Source organism: Colius striatus, chromosome 11 (genome assembly GCF_028858725.1).
Source record: "Colius striatus isolate bColStr4 chromosome 11, bColStr4.1.hap1, whole genome shotgun sequence".
NCBI classification, from domain to species: Eukaryota; Metazoa; Chordata; class Aves; order Coliiformes; family Coliidae; genus Colius; species Colius striatus.
Genome location: NC_084769.1, coordinates 8,722,239 through 8,741,456, shown reverse-complemented (window position 1 = coordinate 8,741,456; position 19,218 = coordinate 8,722,239). Strand labels below are relative to the sequence as shown.

The following is a 19,218-nucleotide window of genomic DNA, read 5'->3' as shown; positions in this document are numbered from 1 at the left end:
TGGGCGGGGCAGAGGGAAGCGGGCGGTGCCGCCGCCGGACGGAGCTCCGGGCCCCTGCGCGGCCTCAGGTACCGCCGCCGGCGCGGGGACGGGGCTACGGCGAGCCCTGAGCGGTCGTGCGTGGCGACAGGCAGGGACGGCAGCTGCGGCAGCTGCCGTCCGCTCGGCCTCGCCTCGCCGCCGCCTGTCAGCCACCTCCGGGGGTTTCGCGGGCCAGAGGCCTCGCCAGCCCAGTCCCCGGCCCTCAGGGCTGAGGGGCCGGGGCCGAGGCCGGGCCCCGCCTCGCTCCGGGAGGGGAACTTTGTCCCCTCGTGTCGCGCGTGGGCGGGTGGGCCGCGCCTGTCCGCGCTGGGCCGGGGAGTGCCGCGGCGGAGCGCCCGGGCATGTGACCCGGTGGTCGGAGGCAGCGTGGATCGCCCCCTCCCCTTCCTTCGCCTCTATTTGCCGGACCCCGGCCCCATCCCACGTACGGCTGTGTCAGAGGTGTTGGAAAAAGCGTTTTTCTCTCCCTGCCTCGGTCAGCCGCGGTGCCCGCCGTGCCTGGGGCCGTAGGGGATGTGTGTGGAAGGGATTCTGCCTTTTCTGGAGCGGGCTGGCGGGTGTGTTGCCTCACCTGGGGTGCGAGAAGGTTCGTGCTTCCCCCCTGCTTGGGCTGCATCTCATCCCCCAGCGGTCTCCAGTATTTTACGTATGAGTGCAGGACAGATATCCCCATTTTTTTTTCTCCTCAGCCGTCCACTTTTTTTTCCCTTCCCTGAGTGTCTTAAGGACATTTACTCATTTCCTTCTATTCTTTGTTCCTGCTACTTTTCACCCGAGATATCCGTCGGCAGGAAGGAGGAAGACCCCATTCACTCTGAAAGCCCATGACTGAATGCTGGTTTCTAGCATGCCTGGAAGGCTCGGCTTTCAGACGCAAGAGTGACGTGTAGTTTTGAAGGCTGCTGTGCTTGTTCTTATCACAGATCTATGACTGTTTGTCCTGTGACAAACCGTGATATGTTTAGATCTCGGACTAGACAGGATTAGATGAGTAAGCATGTGAAATAGATGTCACTTGTAATTCTCAGCTAATATTAAATGTATAGCTACTGGTGGCTAAGAGATTGCTTTGTACATGGGAACACTTAACCAGGCCTTGGCAGCCTGACATCATGTTTTTCTTCTAATAGTATTGGAAGAGTGTAAAAAGGAGGGCAAGATCAGTTCCACTTGTCAACTTTGCTGTCTTGAAACTAATATGTTTCTGATTCCATGCAACCATAGGCGTTCGTGTCCAACAGGGTTGTTGTCATACTGTCGCTGTATGAATGAATCTGTGAAGTCTGTGATGAGATACCCTGGTAGCTGGTAAAGACTCCGAAGTATGCAATAGATTAATAGTCTGCATTACTATATCTATACAGGAAAATCTGTTTGAAAGTGTTCTTTCTGCCCTTTTCCTGCATTTTTCCTGAAGAAGGAACACTTGAAAAAGTATTCCATTTGTTCCTTGGATACCAAGATCCAACTGTGCCCTGACAGTTTGATAGTATTACTGTTATGTTGTGCACTGAAAGATTCCTAAAACATCTCTTTGTGTTAGCTAAATTATCTTATTTTGGTACTACAATGAATGTGGCTTCTGTGCACACTTCAGTCTTGTATAACTTTTTATTTAGGTAGTGGCATGAGAAACTCGTGTTCAGTTTCTCTTTTGGGATTAGTTACTTCGCTGTATTCTACAGATTCTACAGGAAAGTTTCCTTGAGTAAAGATTATAGGTCTGCAGTGAATGTAAATAGTCATACTGTGTAGGACTTGCCTTCCCATGTCTTCTGAAGATCCTTGCTTTTGTTCTTATCCATTAATACCTCCTGAAAGTTGAGCAGAGGTTTTAAGTTGTGTTAAATTAATGGAGTTTCAATGTAGATTTCCAGATTTAGAAGGAGGGATTTAAAATGTCTATCAGTTTGCTTTCAGTTTTTTCCTGGTTAGAATCAAAACAGTGTCTCTGGTTATCTTATCTCAAAAGTAATCAGGTATGAAATGAGACTCACCTGATACTAGTACATGTTAAAGGTGGGGGGTTGTATCCCAGAACTTGTATTATTGGAGCAGCTGGTATAACTGGAAAAACAAAAATCATTTCTACTGTATGCAAATCTTATCTTGGTATGTTGTCTTTCAAATAGTGTGTGAAATAATCTTGAGTAAATACAAGGAAGAATTTCAAGTTGACTTGCTTGCATCATGTGTTGTAACTGAGCTGTTGTTCTGGGTCTTTCTTGTTATAATGCACTTTCGTGGGGGGAGTTTCTTCATAGAACAGCTAGAAGTAGTACTCCTGTTTTGCAGTGATATAGCAGTTCCTTTACTTACAGTGATGTCTAATAGTACAGTAGAAGGTACTTTTCATTTTGTGAACTTCATATGATTTTATTTTTTAGGGTAGAATTTTAAATATGAAAGCAGTGATAGTCTACATAAAGAAACATTTAGCACTGAAGAAATAAGATTGTTCATTAAACATGGATGGTGGAGTTACAGGTCCTTTCCTGAAGTCACTTAGTGCATGATCAAAACAGTAGAGTTGGACAGGCTCTTTGCTTTAGTGTAATCAGCTATGGGAACACATGTCACAGGCTACATAATGAGACCATTTTTTATCTTTTGTGTGTCATAAGTCGAAGTGATGACTCAGCTTAAGTGATCTAGGATACTGTAACATTTTATAAAGAAAATACAATGTTATGACAAAAAAAGTTAAGTGTATTTTTTTGTGTCGGTTTTTTCTTTTGTAGAAGGACTTCATGTAACTGGCTGAAAAATGGTTCCACAAGATGACAGCACTAACTCTAACACTGTTAAAATGGTAATTAGAAAAAGACTTTAAAGATCTCCATACTAGTTGCTAAAAATTATATCAACAATAAGAAATGCCTTTTAAATGAATATTCCATCAAATATGACATTTCAACTGGTGTATTTGAAATTATGCCATGTGGAAAGCATATTTATTTCCTCATAATTGAAACAAAAGGCAAACGTATGCTGAAACTTAATAACTTGAATGGTTTATTTACTTTTAAACAATCATTACTGTTTTATCCTGTATGTCTTCTGGTGGCTTAAATTTATGATAACTCTGTGCACTTGATGAATTCAGTGTTTTGCCAAGGATAAGGCCATGATTTTTGAGAGAAGTGTCTTGTACAGTTCTCATTTTAGTGTCTTTCTCTTAGTAATACTTGATTTAGTGTGCATGGACAGAAGAGTTTTTAAGCATCTTTTTTTTTTTCTTGCTATTTATTGCTGTCGTTATATTCAGTTCTTTTGTGTGCATAAATTAGGCATGCACAAATTGGTTGAGTCTGTATGGATAAAAGTCCTTTGATCTTGGTTATCTGAGATAGTGATCTTAATCTCTAATTAGGTTGGTACTGTAAGAGTAACATGACCAGCAGCTACTGTTTGTATATCAGGGCACTGAACTAAATAGGTGTTCAGGGTCAGCATAAGCTTTGTGGTATAGAAGATAGATAACCACATGCTTGTGTCCTAAAACTATATCTTCAGTAGGTTTTTAACCAGCTACAGTTATTTGGTAAACTGTATGGTAAAACACTTCAACTTGCTGGAATGCTAAGCAGTGTGTAAATCTTGATGAGTTCAGTGGAGGCTGAATCATAGGCTTGTGTGCTCTATCTTTATAGTCTACTGAATCTAATTTGCGATAGGTGAAAAGCATCAGTTTAACTTTTGCCGCCCATGCAAAAGTTTCTAAACTTTCAGCCATGCTTGACAAGGAAAGGCAAAATTTAGGGTAGCATTTACTTTTTGTCCTTATTGCTGTCCCTGTTGTGTGCACTATTTGTGGACTCATTGAGTATGACTCTAGTTGATACAGGATATCCCTAAAACAGAGCTTAGTGAGCTTTCACATGAATCAGAAAACAAAAGGAATCTGGCACTTCCAGGCAAAAAAACTTAAAGCTTTATGATTCTTGATTGTCAGTTCCAATTCTGTTGTGCCTTCTCTCAGAGTGCCATATACTTGCCAACATCTGAATTTGCAAATAATTGTGGATTAGATGAGCTTCGATTGCCCCAGTATAATGTTTTTTCTCTGTTTAACAATTTTTAAGTGAATTTTATTGATTGTAGAATCTGAGGTTAAAATAAAATCTTTTAAAAAACCAAACCAACCCACAAACTTTTATGTAAGATATTGTTTTGGTTTGGGTTTTTTTTTTTGAGATAGCATTGTAACTGTAATCAAATTAAGGAAACATACTGAGCTTCCACAAGAAAAAATGTGCTGGTGTCTTATCTTTCTAAATTATTCTTAGGCCAAAGAGCTCTACCTTCCTAATTCTAATGTTTAAATTCTTTGCTTAGGAATCTAGACTTAAGAAATAGAGCCTTTCTCATGTGAACTTGTTATATTCAATTAATAAGGAAGTGATCGTGTTCTTTGAAGTAACAAAAATGATTAAATGATCCTGTTTTCTTGTAATTCTCTGCTGTCCCACTAGCATTTTTGATATGGATCGATTCTTAAGGTTCTATATCTGTGTTTCCCCAACATTTAGGACTTCAGGTGCAGCAGCCATTTGTGGTACTTGAAATTTAAGAAAATGTTTTGGAAAGATAAGTTCATAATATGCATATACACACAAATTTTCAAACTTTGTTTTTCTTTCTTTTTAGGAGACTGCCGTCACTTTGACATGATGTGTGAAGTTTGTTAGTCAGCATTTTTTGTTTTCTTTTTTTACAGTTACTGCAGAAGGTATGTATGAGACAAGTAAATGTTGTTCTCTCCATGTGCATTTTTATCAGAGCATATTGCCCTCAGTGTACAGAAGCCAAATACAAAAAAATGGGTGGAATTATATTTCATTACAAGTTCATGAGTACTGGTACTTTGTCAGTAAGTGGGTTAGTGTGTCTGGCTAAAACTTCTCAAAGTAGTAGTTTCTATCTGTCTTTATATGAAGTTTTACAGGTTTTAATTCTGTCCTAAAACTTAGAGTAGGGGTTTCAAATAGGCATTTTAGTACTGCTGCTTTGTAATTTTTTTAGTCAAGTACTAGCTTGAAGGTGCATCGTGCTTCATGAAGAATTGTAGTAATCCTTTCTTGTTATGGAAGAGAAAAGCAAAAGTCTCGATTAGGCACACATAAATGTTACTCATAGTCAGATGAGAAAGTAATGGCTGCTATTACTGTAACATATAAAAAACCCTTAAAGACAAAAGTACGGGCTCTTTAAATGGAGTTTTAAACTCTACTTGTCATAGGTAGAAAAGGAATAGAGCAATGTATACTTACACTCTGAATAACTTTACATGTAACCTTTTATCTAAGAAGTACTAGATATTCTATCATCCTTCTCTCCTGCTGTGGGATCTGAAAGCAAGGGATTTGTACAAGCCTAATGTAAGACAAGTTGAGGATAATATTAAGCAGCTACAGAATGTGAGCAGTGTCTGTGCGTGATCTGCACAGATGGCAAATAGGTGCTGTATGCTTTGAAGCAGTTGGTGATGAGAACGAGGTAAGCGAGCATCTGATGTAGAAAAGTCCAGTTGATCAGACTACTGTGATTCCTTCCTGTCTCCAGCTACCTCTCCCCTTCTTAGCTGCAGCACGTAACTGGTGAAAGGCTGCAGTGATCTCTATTTCTGGTATCTCTTAACACTGTTCATTTGTCATGCTGTAGCCTATCAAGGAATGAGATTTCTTCCTTATATCACCTTTGGAACTCTCTTATGCACTGCTTCCATTTTTGCTGTGCGTGATGCAAACACGTGTGCAATTTGTAGGCTATATATATATCTCTAACTTAATATAATGGTGTGTAGGCTATTAGTCATCATAAAATGAAGGCAAAGTTTGTAGCGTGGAGTATATAGTGTCTGTTAGACCAATTAATAAAAAGTGAACAAACCCTTACAAGCTTTCAAGCATGAAAATCCTTCTGTTAGCTTACTCAGGTTTAAGATAATATCCCTATTTATTTTCTCTTTGAGAACAAACGTTTTCTCCTTTATTCTGTATCAAATAAAAACTGCCATTCTTTTGTGAGTCATTCATAACTTTAGCCCTACCTACTTACAGACTTCTGCTTTGTCAATCCCACCATTTTATCAGAAAAGGAGAATAATTACCCAGAACTGATGCCCCCACATGGAATATATCAGCATAGATCTAGTGGTATAATTAAGCTTCTGAAAGTCTGCCTGTTGATTTTTCTTTAGAAACAAGCATTTTGAGAAACTGTCAAGATTTTAACATGGCAGAGTCAGTATTGCAAAGGAGAAGCATGAGTCTAAGTGTAGTGTAAACAGGAAACAGTGTAGTCACAAATGTACTTGCACATATTCAGGCATGTAAATCATTAATCTTGGGGATAAGCTAGTCTGGAAGAAAGAAGTGTACCTTCCCCACTGAAGACATTGTGGTACAGTCTCTTTCATAAGTAATTTGTTAATAATGGAAAGACATTAACTGTTTGTATGTTGACATGTGTGGAAAAAACAAAGTGTAGTTTACATTCATCAAATGATATTAGCAAAGCTGATCACATCTATTTACTGGAAGAGTCAGGAGCTGCCTCAAAAAGTGAATCAGGTTTCAATTGCTTGAGGGTTTCTGTCAAAGATAGTGTTTGAGTTTTTAACAATAAATAGCAAGGTATGTTATGTATTCTGTAATAAATTAACTCTTAATAAATTGGTTCTTAAAATATATACATAACGTATAAGGTAGTTTTATGATTAACGTGTCTTACTGAGTTTCACTAGAGAGTATGTAAAAGATGAATGAGACATCAGTCTCTCTCACTTCTATTAGAAACTTTTTAATTATAACATTGAAGGTTTTCCTAAATGTAAGTCTTCTAATAGGCAATCATAAAGCTGTTTCACAACCTAGAATCCCCTTGAAGTAGCATTAGTAAATTTAAGAAGTCATGTAGGTCTGGTATGCTCATGATTAGCACTTGTTTGAAGTACATCCAGCAGATCTTTTACATTTTTTTACTTAAAATGCAAGCAACGTTTTTAGCAGCTTATTTGCCTTTCCTTTATTAGTTTTTGGGAAGTACTTCAGTGATCTTTTAACATAACTTCAGTGCTTTCAGTAATATTAATACTTATTTTTAGTGCAAATTGTACAAAGTCAAGGCGTCTTGACTTTATCAAGTCACAATGTAACCACTTTTGGCCAACTCAACCAATCTCTATGCTGTTCTGTGGTGTGTACTCTGTGTGTTTTGTAAAACAGAAGGACTCTGCCTACTGAAGGATAAATAAATGTAAATGTTTTAACTGCAAATAGTCTTCCTAGTGGGAATTTTTGCAGTTCAAGCATATCTTCAGAATTTTCTGTGCAGCAGTATAGTCTCAGTCTTCCAGTATGTAAAAGCAGTTGGCTGCAAGCATTTAATTCTATTTCGCTAGAATTGCTTAAATTGACCCCTTTCTATTAATACCTTGAACAAAGACTTCTAGAGATGTAAGGTATGTACAGCAAAACAGGTTTGCGTGTGTCAAAATCCAAATGTGTTTATGCTGTAGTTTCTGGCTAGTCTACAGGACTTTTATGTTAGATGACAAGCTTAAAGCTTAGTTTACTGCTGTGGTTTTGATTTCTCAGAATATGAAGTGTTCTTTACTCAAGTTTAAGATAATATCCCTCTTTATTCTCTCTTTGAGAGTAAATTTATTCCTTTATTTGGTATCAAATAAAAACTGCCACTTGCTCACTCTTAGTTTGATAGGTTTTCACTGGAATACATGCCTGTATGTAAATTATGAAGTAGTTGTGTAGATATTTTGACTTCAAGTGCATGTGTAAACTAGTTTTGTAAGTTTAAAATGAAATATTGTTTGGAGGTTTTTTGTTCCTTGAATCACTTTATGCTTTGAGGGATCATAATTTACCAAATGTGTTATGTCTTCAGGAAGATTTGTTGAATACTTAAGTTTAAACATGTTTCTAACTGCCTTTAGTAGAACTGTGTTTGACACAACACATGAAACTAATTTCTACTGTCACCTTAGAGTATCTGAAATTACCAAAATGTAGTAGTTTCAAATTTTGCAGCATTTGTAGCATAAAAATTCCAAAAAGACATTGTGTGTTTTACCTCCTTTTGTTTACTTCAGTGGTAGAAGAGTTGATGAAGTCTTGAGAAGCTGAGATTTACTTTCTAATTGCCTCTAATGACTCTGAGGAACTCATGGCAGTTCTATCAAACATGAGCATGTCTTTCCTGCATATGAGGTGTATTTCATATATATATGAAACAGTTGCCCTCACTGATTATTTTGTTTGGTTTTTGTTTGCTTTGTGGGGGTTTTTTTTGTCACTGTTTGTAATCTTACGGGTTTTATTCCTTTATCAGTCTTGAATAGGTTACAAATGGTGTGGGTTTTTATCATGAATCGAATGAGCTCCCAGAGCAGTTCATCCACCCAGCGTAGGCGAATGGCTCTAGGAATTGTCATTCTTCTCCTCGTGGATGTGATATGGGTTGCCTCTTCAGAACTCACTTCTGTAAGTACTGTTCCATACATCTTAAAAGGAAAATAGAAGCATATTTAAGGTAAAGATGCAGCAGAAATGTGGCCACTCAACTCAGTGTTCTAGTGCAGCATTTAACCACTTTTTCAGTTCTGGGAAGACAGTATCCTTTGGGTTAGTAAACTAGCCTGTATCCACTAAAACTTACACACAAAGTCAACTCAGTAACTGTTGCTTTCAGGACAGGTGTTACAGATGACTTTAAAATTGAATAACATAAGCTCATAACTATGTAGTGCAGTTAGGGAGTTTGTTTTGTTTATTGCCATATTGATTAAAATAATACCCATATATTTCCCAAGAAGTGGTAAGTGAGCTGTAACATTGCAGGTTAGATGATATGGCAGATTTACAGTTCAGACCATCTAGAAGTCTAGGACAAAGGGACTCAGGTCATACAGTTTAAGCCTTATAATCATAGCATAATGTAGACAAGTTTGTTATAGTCAAGTTCATATACTTACCATATTGAAACTGATGTGGTATTTACTTCTGGTTAAGTTTTAGGACTTAAACCCAGAGCTTTAGCAAGGGAAATGGATATATTTTTAAATAAATTGTCAAATTCAGCTTTCTGATCCGTCGTATTCTATATCAGTTTTTGAACTAAGAATATAAAAACATTTGTGCTTAACAGGCTATTACATTAATAAAATGTTTTCTCTGATGAAGTGGAATCACTGTTGGTACTGAAATGTTACTTAAAGTAAGCTTCTCTAATTTGTAATTGCTATGCTATGGCTTATAAAAGTGGTCTTTCATTTAGAAAATGTTTGTATGCAAATATATGATCAGTCCTATTTGAGTTCAGTGGCATTTCAATATGTTGCTTGGTTAGATACAAGTAGTAAGTAGCATTTCTTCTGTGACATTGTGACTTACAAAATGGCTCAATGCTTCCTTGTTGGCATTTCAGATGGCTTTGGGAGAGGGTACTCCCAGAATAAGTAGGGCCACTTGCGTCTTTTTGTCATACATGCCAATCACTGCAGCACTGTCATTTTGGGAATCACACTGTCCTGGATTATATGATTAAGCCTGTTCGTTCATTTTGTGGACTCTCACCTAATTGGTAATTTTGATACTGCAATTATTTTCTTTCCACAGTATGTTTTTACCAAGTACAACAAACCTTTTTTCAGTACGTTTGCAAAAACATCCATGTTTGTTCTATATCTCTTGGGATTTATTGTTTGGAAACCGTGGAGGCAACAGTGTACTCGTGGGTTTCGTGGAAGGCATGCAGCTTTTGTAAGTAGTTTAACTGTAAATATTTTGCTATTTGTTCAAGTTCCTACAGAAAAAAACTTAAAATAGGAACTGCAGAAAAGTTTATGTGTTTGTGAAGTAGGGCTTTCAGAAAAGCAAGAATATACCGAATCACAGCACAGGAAGACATGGCAGTCGTAACAGTAGTCTTGTGAGGAAGGGAAAAAACAATACAAAATGTGTCAGGAATCACAAGAAATGCTCTGCTGGGCCAGACCATTGGCCCCTCTGCCCTGGTGTTTTGTTTTGGACAGTTGCAGAGGCTAATTGTTTTTAAGAAGTGCTTATGAGCCTCACCGCTGTTGGATTTTGATTCACTTTTACTCTCCCAGCATCTGCAACCAATGGAATCAGTCTTTGAATTTATTTGATTTTTGTTACTGACTCTTTTTGTCTCTGGCAGAACTATTAACTGTTTGCTAAGAGCCTTTGAGGTTTTTAAAACAATATTTTGGGAAGGTGTTTTTTGTTGTTGTTAATAATACATTTGTAGCCTTTATGCACAAATGACCTTCTGTTGGCCATTGTAGGACTAGGCATGGTTTGTGCTAGACCCTAACATTTTTGTCTTGTTACAGAAATAAGTACTTTTTTTCAAGGAAACCAAGAGATGCTGGGAAGAGCACTTTTTCTGTGTGCCAGTATTTCAGAACGCTGAACAGCAGGACTCAGGAAGCAGTGAGGCATTTGGCCTGATATTAATTTTGCAGAAAATGAGATCCAAGTACACCCTGTTAATCAACATTTCTTTATAGAAAATAGCTTGTTTGAAGGGAACTAACTTCAGGTCTTCTGACTGAGCTGGTAGTGACAGCTGTAGGCGTAACATACTGAAATTGGAGTGTTATATGAGATGAAGCCAAATTATTTTTAGTTTTAAATAAAACTGAAGCACCACAAAAATGAAGTACAAAACTCAAAGGATCAAACTTTTTGCGTCTGTAAAAAAAAATCTCATATTCAACACATAGAACATTTAGAGTTGGCTGATATCTTGAAATAATTTTTGCTAGATCAGCCTTTGGTAGCAAGTGTCTGTGCATGGTATGGGCACATGTTAGACTTGATGCTGTTCAGGGTCTTCACAGGATGTTTGGAAATAAACAGAATTTACAGATTCTTTACTGGTAGTAATGACATGTAAGGATGATGCAAATGCTGAAGAATGATTAGTTTTACAGAGCAATTGTACTGACCAATTTTATTCATCTGAGCAGATAAATAGAATAAGAGGCTATTGCCTAGTGTGAATAGCAGTGGTTATGTTGACCAACTGAATCTCATGCAGTGGTGTGTCAAAGAAAGAGCTAATATGAACTCCTATGAACTGCACAGCAGCAAGTGAGAGTGTACAGTCAGCCACATATTGTGTGTTCACTTTAGGCACTACTACTGGAATCTCATTGGCTTTTCCTTCTAATACTATAAAAAGTACTTTTAAAAATGATTTGTAGGAAAAAACTGAGCCATTACTGTGTTGTTTGCATGTTTCCAAAGAACAGTGCAGAGACAGGACTGTGGTGTGCAGTTAGAAGGGTGTTTTTTTAAAAAACAAATTATTTTGTTCCCCTAAGGAATTTAGTTAAATAGTCAACTGTATAATTATTACAAGTGCCTCTGAAATGTTTTGTGCCTTTAAAATGTCTTGTGTTTATTAATCTGGAATAGAAATTACCCATTTATAGATTTATTTATTTATTTCAATAATGATTACTTAGGTGAACACTTGTGGAAGAGGGCTATAAAGTAAGGTACATTAGAGACTTTGTTTAATAGATTTCTTACCATCGTGGTAGAACAGCAACCTGCAGGTCAAGGAACAGACGTAATAGTACTTGTTAAAATGCAGAAAGGAAGAGGAAAAATTATACTTGACCTTATCCTGTTTTAAGTCTTGTTAAAACCAAGGCAGACTTCCAGGTTTTTATGCAAAATAACTTTGCCTCAATAAAATGAAGGGGCCACTTCTTAATAGAGTCACTGTGATTTAGTGAGACATGTCTCACTGAGACTGAGCTTTATAGGTGTTGGCATTCTAACAGCCTAATCCTGCATTGTTATCTGGGTAGTTGAATGCAATGAAGTTCTCCAAGAGGTACAAGGAACTATTGAAATTATCTACTGAACTTGTAAGCCCTCTTGTTTTTTGGGGAGGAGGGTTGGAGAAAGAGTGGGAATTGTGACAATTACGGGAAAAGACTTTACAAAGCTTATTCTCAGAAAAATTCAGTTATTCATAACTTGGCCTTGATAGATTATTATGTTAAAGGTTCTGTAATTAGTTTGCAGATGCTGAAGGTTATTTTGCTGCTTGTACAACAGATAACACTGTAAACAGTTCTCTGGTAAGTGCCTTAATTTGTGAAGGTCAATGCTTTACAGTAACACAACACCTTTATCCTGACTTAGTGTTTTTGAAATATGGTGAGTTTAAATGTTTTTGGCAAACGGGATTGCTAACTTACATGTTACTAGTAAGTGCTGCAAAAAATGACATTGCTTTTTAGGAGAAATACAGGTTCACAGCTCAATGAAACAGTTGAATGTTTCTGTAGTAGTTTGTGAAAGAAATATTTATGTTATACCAATGAAACTTCATGGAGAGCTAGTGGTAAAGCCAAACAGTTTTCCAAGACTAAAATTCAAAATAAGAACATTTAGTTGAATATCTTATATACTGTGATCCTGTATTGGACTTTGAAAGAGAAATGGATTGCCTTCTTCCTTGCAGTGGACAGAGTGCCTACCTAATCAAATGTCTGTGCTGGTATTTTGCTGAAAAGAGGAATTTCTGCGGTGATTTTCATCATCGAGAAATGTTATGCCCCTCTTGATCACAGATTGCTGCTTAGTCTGCATGCCTAAATCAGAGGCCACGTATAGAAATGTAATCAAAGCACAAAACTTCTGAAGTTTACACTGTCTCTGCAATAGGGAAGAGAGGGGCAACTGAGTGTTGACAAACTGTCATATTTTATACTGAACAGGGAGTTGAACACTTCCGAAAAAAATCTCTCTTCTTCATTTCATTCTTTGGATTTTTTCCAACTTTATCTACATTGAAGTCAAAAACCTTCATAGTCAGCTCAAGTCATTAAGATCCTCTGACTCTATAAGCAGGATTCATTGTTAACCTTGATGCAATTTGTGTTAATTTAAACATCCACAAAAATTCTCTTCTTAAAGAGGGAGCCTAATGAAAATGCAACTACCAGATCATTTTCATTACTTCACTCTTATAGTTTATTAATTTAATTTAAACAAGCAGCTTAAAACTTGTTTTGTTAGCAGAAGTTTTAATTGCTTAAAATACTTTTAAGTGCCTTGTGTACTGAATTTCCTATCCCAAAGTTTTTTGACTTTTAGTTCCAGCTCATGAGCTTTTAAGTCATGGGAGAAAAATGAGTAGGTATTCATTTCTGTATCTGTATTCCTTAATTTACTCTTCAACTTTCATTTAGACAGAAGCTACAGATCTAATGAAATGTTTGTGGTTTTTATGAGTTACTTTTTAAATGTTTCATCATTAGGTTTGAATTTTCTGGGGATGTGTTTTGTGTTTATGAGGCCATACACAAGAGCACACAGTTGAGTAGATTACATATGGATTTTTTTGACAAGCCTGTCCAATGTGTAGAAGAGCACTTTGTTAAATATGATTCTTTTAAAATTCATCAAGCTTTTATTTATTTAGTTTTCTAATTTGCTAACTTAATTCTACTGCTTATAATTCAAATGTCATGCTTAACTATTTTTACTTATACTGATTCATTTCAGAGTGAACCTTTATATGTTCCTGTAAAGTTTCATGATTTGCCAACTGAAAAAAATGGCAGTAATAATAATGATGCAGAGAAAAGTGAGTAAAGACTTTTGGAATGCTGAAATACTAGTTCTTTGGTTAAGGAATTACTTTCCTCTTTGTATAACCACTGTCATATTGCAGGACATCCCTCTTCTTTCCTCCTTCCCTTTTTTCTTTCTTCTTTTTAATTCCTTAAATCTCTTATTGCATGAATTGCAGTCTCATATATTTACTTTCAGGTAGAGAAAACATAGGCCTATCGTTCAGTTTACCTTTCTTGGTCACTACAGATCCAGCCTATGTTTATCTCAAGGGACCATCTGGGTTCAGTACTTGTGATTCTTTCCTTCTGGGCTTGTATGACCAGCAGCAGTGAGTCAGCCTCTGGAAAAACAAGCTATTGTCCTTTTTAGAGCAGGAGCAAAGCAGTCAAAGTAAGAATTTTAACAGTCTATGTGCATTCTGATTTTATTTAAGCCTCACTATCTTGTGATAGTAGCTGAAACAGGCCTAACTGTCCTGGACAAGTAACAGAAAAGTTGCCTGTCTGATCCTCAGCAAAAGAGTCCCTGCATATAAAAGGCGAAGCCTCTTTGTTAAATTCTAGAGGACACCTGATAAGACTGTGATAACATGCACCAATCACTTCAAGATTGTTTGAGCTGTAGGTTTTCCCTTTACTTTTTGGTTTTTTTGGAATTAGGTATTGCCTCATACTGAATTAGGATTATATTTATATGTAGCATGTGATGTTTTGTTTAGACAGAAAACTAGTGATACTTAAAATATCCCTGGAAATAAAATCTGATCTAGGTTTTCAAAGTTAGTTGGAGGGTGGATTTCGAATGAGCAAGTGAACTTATGATCTCTGCTGAGCTTTGAGGTCTCTTGGACATGCTCATTCTCTGAATGAAATACCGTCCTTGCACTTAGGTATAGTTGTGTGTAGGTTTGGGCTGTTTGGTTACTAAACAGTGAAAGAAAATCTTACATGTAATATTTACCACTACAGAATAATTCCTACCTAAAAGTTTGCTGTTACCATATGTGGAGTTTTTTTGATGGGGAGGAGGGGTGGTGCTTTTCAGTGAGGATTTTGTGGGTGGACAACTGCACTGATTGAAAACAGTAATTGTGCTTTGTCTTGTTAGTGGCCTATCAAATAACAAAAAGCTAGTTTAATAAATAAAAATAACATTATTGTCTTCTGTTTGGATAAAACCCTGTAATTTGTGAAATATTATAATCAACACTGTATTAGAACATCATAGTTTTATTGCATATTTGAAAGTTTAATGATAACATGCAGCTCTTTTTTTTCCTCTTTTCTTTTTTTTCTCTCTTCTCTTCATAAGCTCCCAAAAAGCCTCGTGTAAGGTTCAGTAATATTATGGAGATTCGCCAGCTCCCATCAAGTCATGCGTTGGAAGCAAAGTTGTCTCGCATGTCATATCCAACAGTTAAGGAGCAAGAGTCAATATTAAAAACTGTAGGAAAACTCACTGCAACTCAAGTAGCAAAAATTAGCTTTTTCTTTTGCTTTGTGGTATGTGCTCTATTCTTTCATAAAACTTAAGTGTAGACGAAGTTAAAACTTGTATAATAATAGTAAAACAGGATTGAGATGACTTGTATTCTTTGTGCCTCGTTTTATAAATATACCATAAGTCAAACTTTCCTTATGTGCTGGACGTGAAGGTGCAGCTTCTTAAAGGGAGGGTAATAAAAAGAGATCCTGGGTGTGTAATTAACTCAGAGGTTACTTGTTACAGTATGTGATGCATTTGTGCCATGTTGTCAAGTGTTGGGTGTGCTTGGTAAAGCAAAATCTGGGATTAGATGAACACAGGCTGTTAATAGCTGCAGTGAAACTGTATGAAATGGGTAAATGTTATCATGGCTTCTTTCTGGGCAATCACAGAAGGAGTACCATCTTATGCCTCACTGGGACATTGTGCTGTTTGGTAGTATGAAGAGAAAGTAGTTAATTGTCCTTCAGCTCTGTTGAGGGCTGAAGGATCTACATATGAACCCGTTGGTTGCTGAATCATGAACATTGTGCCTCAGCTCTAGGAGGGGAGAGAGAGAATGGTGGCATGAGTTTTGAGAGGTAGTAAAAATATAGAGGACAGATCAGTGATAGCTTTTCCAAAAGTAGCTTCACTGATACTACTGAATAGGTTATATGTAATATGGACCCACCACAAGCTTTTCCTCAGGAAGTAGCTCTTTAAACATTTAAAATATTAATGATAGCACTAACAGCAGCAGCAGCAACATATTAGTACTGTTGATCCATGGATCAGAAAATGGTATTTTTCTCTGTGTGTACGTAAAGAATATGCACAGAGCAGCAAGAGAATAGTAAGCCACTCATTAGTCATTTTGGATGGATGAAGTAGCTTTAATTTCATCCATATCGCTTTTTTTTTAGGACAAGTTAAAATTCTGTGTGTGACTATATTTCTGTGTATATATACACTTGCAGACCTTCTAGGATAGAGTCCTCATGTTCAAAACAAATCCTATTTACGCTGGTCATGGATACTGCTACTGCTGGCATATGTGTATATTTCTCCTTGGACTGTATAAATATTTCCACCTAAGAATTTAGAGAGTGGTAACTTCCCTGAGGATATATCTGAGATATTATTAATGTGATCTCAATGAAGAAATGATGGAAGACTTGCAATTTTATTCCTTTATGAAGGAATTAACAGACAGGAATCTTTCAGAAATATTCTTGAGGAATGTAAGTGATGGTTGATTTTTAGGGTGGAAATGTGTGCCAGTTTTAAGTACTCTAGAAAAAACTCATTAGGCTGACTAATGTCCCATGTATGTCTGAAATTTCTTTGCAGCCCTTGTGCAGTGATCATCTTGAAGCACTTGCAAAACAAGTTAAAAGTACCTTTATTATAACGTTATTTTAATTGTTTAATTGCAATTCTGAACTATGTTATTTCATTATTAAACATGTAGTTGAATATGATTGGTTTGGGACATTCCTAGTTTTGCCTCTGTCTTTTAATATACCTGACACTTCAGTAGATGTTAGAAATCTATTTGAAGTAAAAGTCCTGTTTTTATTTTATTTTTGTATAAATATTTGGGGTTTTTTTCTTTAAATAGGGTTTTCTTGCACTGAGAACCTGAAACTGTTGTTGCTGTCCATATAATCACAGAAGTATTTTTCTTTTCCCCCAGTGGTTCTTGGCAAATTTCTCTTACCAAGAAGCTCTGTCAGATACTCAAGTTGCCATAGTTAATATCTTGTCTTCGACTTCTGGTAAGTTTTATTTGCACCGTAAGATGTCCATTATAAGACTGTTTATAGCATAATATTTTTGGTTGCGATGGACTTGTGCAATGATACACCTGTACTTTCAGGGGGATAGTAAGGCTTAAAGCCATTGAATATGTGCATCTAAAATTTCCAGTATGGAATTAGAGGGATTTATCTTCACGATCCCCCTGCTTTTTCCTTTTGATGTTTGTTTGTATGTCCTTCTGCAGTTATGTCTCTGTGTGAAAGAGATACAGTGGCAGTGTGAAGGGAGGATGGTATAACATTTTACCAAAATGGATGTAATTCTGAGCAAAGGCTTCTTGCTAATTAGTATTTCTAAAAAAAATGTGGTTTAGGGATAAGTAGTTTAAACCATCTAAATATTAAGCATGCCACTTGCTTAACAGGATTTATGCAAGGCTCTAATATCAGCATTAAAGTATTTAAATTATATGACAGTCCATGTGTCGAGTAATCTTTGTTGTTTTGTAAAATCAGTTTTAAAAGCACGATTTTGTGACTTTTCACCAACTTTTCAGGATTATTGTATTTTATTTTGTTACTATGCTTAGCCCTTCTCCAATTTGAGCATGTATCCTCACATCTGAGGATACACATAATAAAGTGTCAGTTTCCTAATTGTTCCGATTAAAATTAGGAACGCTTGAACCAAATGGTTAAAACAAATATGTGAATTATAAAGAAGAAAATGTCTGTGCAGTTTTCAAAACACAAAAATAGTTGCAAGAACATGATTGTATCTTCTTAATTTCTCTTGCAGGGCTTTTTACTTTAATCTTAGCCGCAGTCTTTCCCAGTAACAGTGGAGATAGATTCACTCTGTCCAAATTATTAGCTGTTATTTTAAGGTAAGATAACAGGACAGAACATTTGGTCAAAAAGTCCCTGGTAGAGTGAGAGGATAACTATATCTACTCTAGCTGTGGTATCTGTGATAATGTATGACATGCTAAACTTTTTAAAAAGTCCTTGTTCACAGAAAAATTAAATGAATTGAAGTCTTTTTAAAGTACTTACATCAGGAACAGTTAACGAATCTTACGCTCTTGTAGGAAATGAGGTTAATCAGGTTTCTGCTGGAAATACATGGACTCATTTTCTTGTTGTTCAATGATATATTTTTCAAGTTTTGTCTAGATGGGAGAAAGGCAGAGACATGACATTGTTATCAAACTGTGTCATTAAATACATAGTGTTGTTCAGGAAAGTTAAAAGTGGGGTTTGTTTTGTTTGTGTTTAGCTTAAAATTGAGTCTTAGCAATAGAGAACTCCTTTGGCTTTTCCAAAAGTGGGTTTTGATTAAGTAAAAATACCTAAGGGTAGAACTTGTATTTTTCTCCCCCTTTTTAAAATGTCTCTGTAAAGAAGTTTTTTCGTTTAAATAGTGTTCTAAATTTCTTCTTTTTTGCTAGCATTGGTGGTGTGGTGCTTGTTAACCTTTCTGGATCTGAGAAATCTGCTGGAAAAGATACGATAGGTATTTACTTACTTTTTTAATCCTAGAATATGCAGTGATGAGTACCATCTTTTGACAAAGCTTTGTAGGTCATTTAACAAGCTGTGAAATATTAAACAAGTAAGAAATATAAAATCTGGCTTTATAGTGTCAACTTCTGAGACTGGACATGTATGATATTTTTTTTCCTGCTATGTGTATAGCTCTATTGAGACACTATTAGATTTTTGAGCTTTTGGTATTTTTCCATGCGTTTCATATAATAATGTAATAATTTATCTCTTGACAGTTTTATAGTAGGTGAGTGTTTAGGAGAGTTGATCCTAGTGTGCATAACATGTCTGACACATCTTAAGTGTTTTTTTTTTTTACCTTTACAGGTTCCCTTTGGTCTCTTGTGGGAGCAATGCTATATGCTGTGTATATAGTAATGATAAAAAGGAAAGTAGATAGAGAAGATAAGCTTGACATACCAATGTTCTTTGGTAAGACTAAAAATAACTCTATTGAAAGTTTTAATTCACTGTGTGGTTAAATTGTTTGCCTTCAGGCTCTGAACTCTATATGAGGGGTAAGAGGGCTGAGAAGAGATGAGGAAGTAGAGAAAGCCTATTGTTACTGTGGTTATGTGTGTGCTGGAGACTGGTTCTGTGAGCTGTTTCTTGTTTCCAGTCTTCTTATCAGATGACTGGAGCATCTTCCTTGTGAGGAAAGACTGCAGGACCTGACTCTGTTTAGTCTAGAGGAGACGGAGGATCTCATTAATATTTACAAATATCTAAGTGGTGCATGTAAGGAGGTTGGG

The 19,218-nt window shown here is 36.6% G+C and overlaps 1 protein-coding gene across 3 annotated transcripts in view; it reads left to right on the top strand.

Moving 5' to 3' along the window:
- SLC35F5 (solute carrier family 35 member F5) overlaps window positions 1–19,218 on the top strand; it is a 34,830-nt gene continuing 15,612 nt past the window's right edge. The window contains exons 1-12 of one of the 3 annotated variants that reach the window (XM_062004621.1): window positions 1–68; window positions 2,784–2,854; window positions 4,693–4,774; window positions 8,395–8,546; window positions 9,681–9,824; window positions 12,125–12,187; window positions 13,620–13,701; window positions 15,003–15,193; window positions 16,855–16,936; window positions 17,718–17,805; window positions 18,370–18,434; window positions 18,794–18,898. In XM_062004621.1, coding sequence (XP_061860605.1) covers window positions 8,412–8,546; window positions 9,681–9,824; window positions 12,125–12,187; window positions 13,620–13,701; window positions 15,003–15,193; window positions 16,855–16,936; window positions 17,718–17,805; window positions 18,370–18,434; window positions 18,794–18,898 — 955 coding nt within the window. In that variant the 5' untranslated portion in view covers window positions 1–68; window positions 2,784–2,854; window positions 4,693–4,774; window positions 8,395–8,411. Of the gene's footprint in view, window positions 69–89; window positions 629–2,783; window positions 2,855–4,692; window positions 4,775–8,394; window positions 8,547–9,680; window positions 9,825–12,124; window positions 12,188–13,619; window positions 13,702–15,002; window positions 15,194–16,854; window positions 16,937–17,717; window positions 17,806–18,369; window positions 18,435–18,793; window positions 18,899–19,218 lie in introns of those variants that run through there. The other 2 variants (XM_062004622.1, XM_062004623.1) reach the window with 2 other exon arrangements.